The 2,133-nt window shown below is 36.2% G+C and overlaps 1 protein-coding gene across 1 annotated transcript; it reads right to left on the bottom strand.

Moving 5' to 3' along the window:
• Nucleotides 1-566: 566 nt before the first annotated feature.
• LOC101100111 (rRNA-processing protein FCF1 homolog) lies at nt 567-1,090 on the bottom strand. The gene has a single exon (XM_045051101.1). The coding sequence runs from the start codon at nt 1,062-1,064 to the stop codon at nt 567-569; it is 498 nt and encodes a 165-aa protein (XP_044907036.1). The 5' UTR covers nt 1,065-1,090.
• Between the last annotated feature and the right edge of the window lie 1,043 nt (nt 1,091-2,133).

The raw sequence follows: 2,133 nt of genomic DNA, 5'->3' as shown, positions 1-2,133 counted from the left end.
TCAGACATTAACACAAGGCACACTTATTTTTAAAAGTAAGGAGCTGTCCCAAGAAGAAATAAAAATCACCCATAATTTCCTCTCAAAAGATAGCTTATCTCTGACTGACTTATTTCACTTAGCATAATACTCTCTAGCTTCATCCATGTCGTTGCAAATGGCAAGATTTCATTCTTTTTGATGGCTGAGTAATATTCCATTGTGTATATGTACCACATCATCTTTATTTTTTTATGTGTGCAATCATCTGATTTATAAAAAGATGCAACAAAATTCAAATGATACAAAATATCAATTTCAAAACAACATCAAAAGTGAGTGTATTTAACCATACTCAGCTTATAACAGAGCAAATGGGTAAGAAGGAGAATAATTAATGTTATAGCATATTGCTACATGAACTGGCAACAGAAAAAGTTGGTAAAGGAAGGCAGAGGAACTCTATCTTTAGAGTGTTAGAATTAGAACCGAGGGGTTCCATAATCATCTGGCATCTGCTCAATGTTGTACCTATAGTTAGAAATGTATATGATGGGAACTCCAGGGATCTTCTGGATTCTGATCCTTCATTTAAGGTCCCAGTCAACTGTGGCCACAATGTAACACTTATGCTGAGTTACTCTCTTTACTAGGCAGTCATCTGCATAGGTTCCTTTGTGTGTGCACGGTAATTGTTCAAATCTTGGATCCTTGGTGATCCTTAGAGCCACTCGGTACTTTTGCCCCAATTTCTCAATTTCAGCCATTACACAGTCAGTTATACAAGGGATACACTTGGAATACAGACAGTCCATCATTGATTGTCCTAAGTGAAGTTTGGCTTTAATGGAAAAGTTGATAAAGTTGGTATCAACCAGGATGTGGTAAGGTGGGCCCAGCTGTGTGTTATATTGGAAGAATAAGCAGGAAGGATGTTGGGGGACTTCTCTTCCCTTGCGTGCACTTGGATCTTTCTTTTCTTTCTTTTTAGGTTTCAATCTATCCTTCTTTTTCAGCCTCTGATCTCGGAGACTAAGCATTCGCTTCATGGTTGCATACTTTCTTGCTTTCTTTTGCCTCCCCATGTTCACGCCGCACTCTTGTTTCTTCTGGAATCCCACATCGTCTTTATCCATTCATCTGTTGATGGACATTTGGGCTCTTTCCATAATTTGGCTATTGTTGATAATGCTGCTATAAACATTGGGGTGCATGTATCCCTTTGAATACCATATAATTTCACTCATATGTAGAATTTAAGAAACAAGACAGATAATCATGGGGGGTAAAAAAGAGAGAGGCAAACCAGGAAATAGTTTCTTAACTGTAGAGAACAAATTGAGGGTTGCTGCAGGGGAAGTGAGCAGGCAGATGGGTTAAATAGTGATGGGGCTTAAGGAGGGCCCTTGTTGGGATAAGCACTGGGTGTTACATGTAAGTGATGAATCACTAAATTCTACACTTGACACTAATATTACACTGTATGTTAACTAACTAGAATTTAAATAAAAATTTGGAGAAAGAAAGAAAGTAATTATATTCTCATAAGTAGAACATGTTGAATAGAAAACAGTATTAAAGTATTAACTATAAGGGATGCCTGGGTGGCTCAGTCAGTTGAGTGTTCAGCTCTTGATTTCAGCTCAGGTCATGATCTCACAGTTTGTGAGTTTGAGCTCAGTGTTGGGCTCTGCACTGACAGCAAGGAGCCTGCTTGGGGATTCTCTCTCTCTCTCTCTCTCTCTGCCCTTTCTCTCCTTGCTCTCTCTCTCTGTCTCAAAATAAATAAATAAACTTAAAAAGTAAAGAAAAATAAAGCATTAACTATAAGAAAGAGTCTATTAGATATATTTTTTAAAGTTTATTTACAGTGTTTTAAATGTTATTTTTAGTATTTGTTGCACTTTCCCGGTCTACATTCTTACTTTGTTCATTTATTTTACATACAAAATTTTATTTTTTTTGTAGTTAAATCTGTCATATTTATCATTTATTTATGTTTTCTGAATTCGGAGTCATATTATAAAGGTCGTTCTTTCTCCCAAATGACCTTAATATTCTTCCACAGTTTTTTTTTAACTCTTAACGTCCGATATATTTACTAGGCAAAATCATAAACAGTTGGTCTATAGTTTGGATTTTGCCTGGAATTGT

This window comes from Felis catus, chromosome X (genome assembly GCF_018350175.1).
Source record: "Felis catus isolate Fca126 chromosome X, F.catus_Fca126_mat1.0, whole genome shotgun sequence".
Taxonomy (NCBI): domain Eukaryota; kingdom Metazoa; phylum Chordata; class Mammalia; order Carnivora; family Felidae; genus Felis; species Felis catus.
The sequence above is the reverse complement of the archived record's forward strand: the minus strand, read 5'-3'. Positions and strand labels throughout refer to the sequence as shown.

Excerpts from the sequence above, each read along its gene's own strand:
- LOC101100111 (XM_045051101.1), bottom strand. The coding sequence starts at position 1,064 with ATGGGGAGGCAAAAGAAAGCAAGAAAGTATGCAACCATGAAGCGAATG.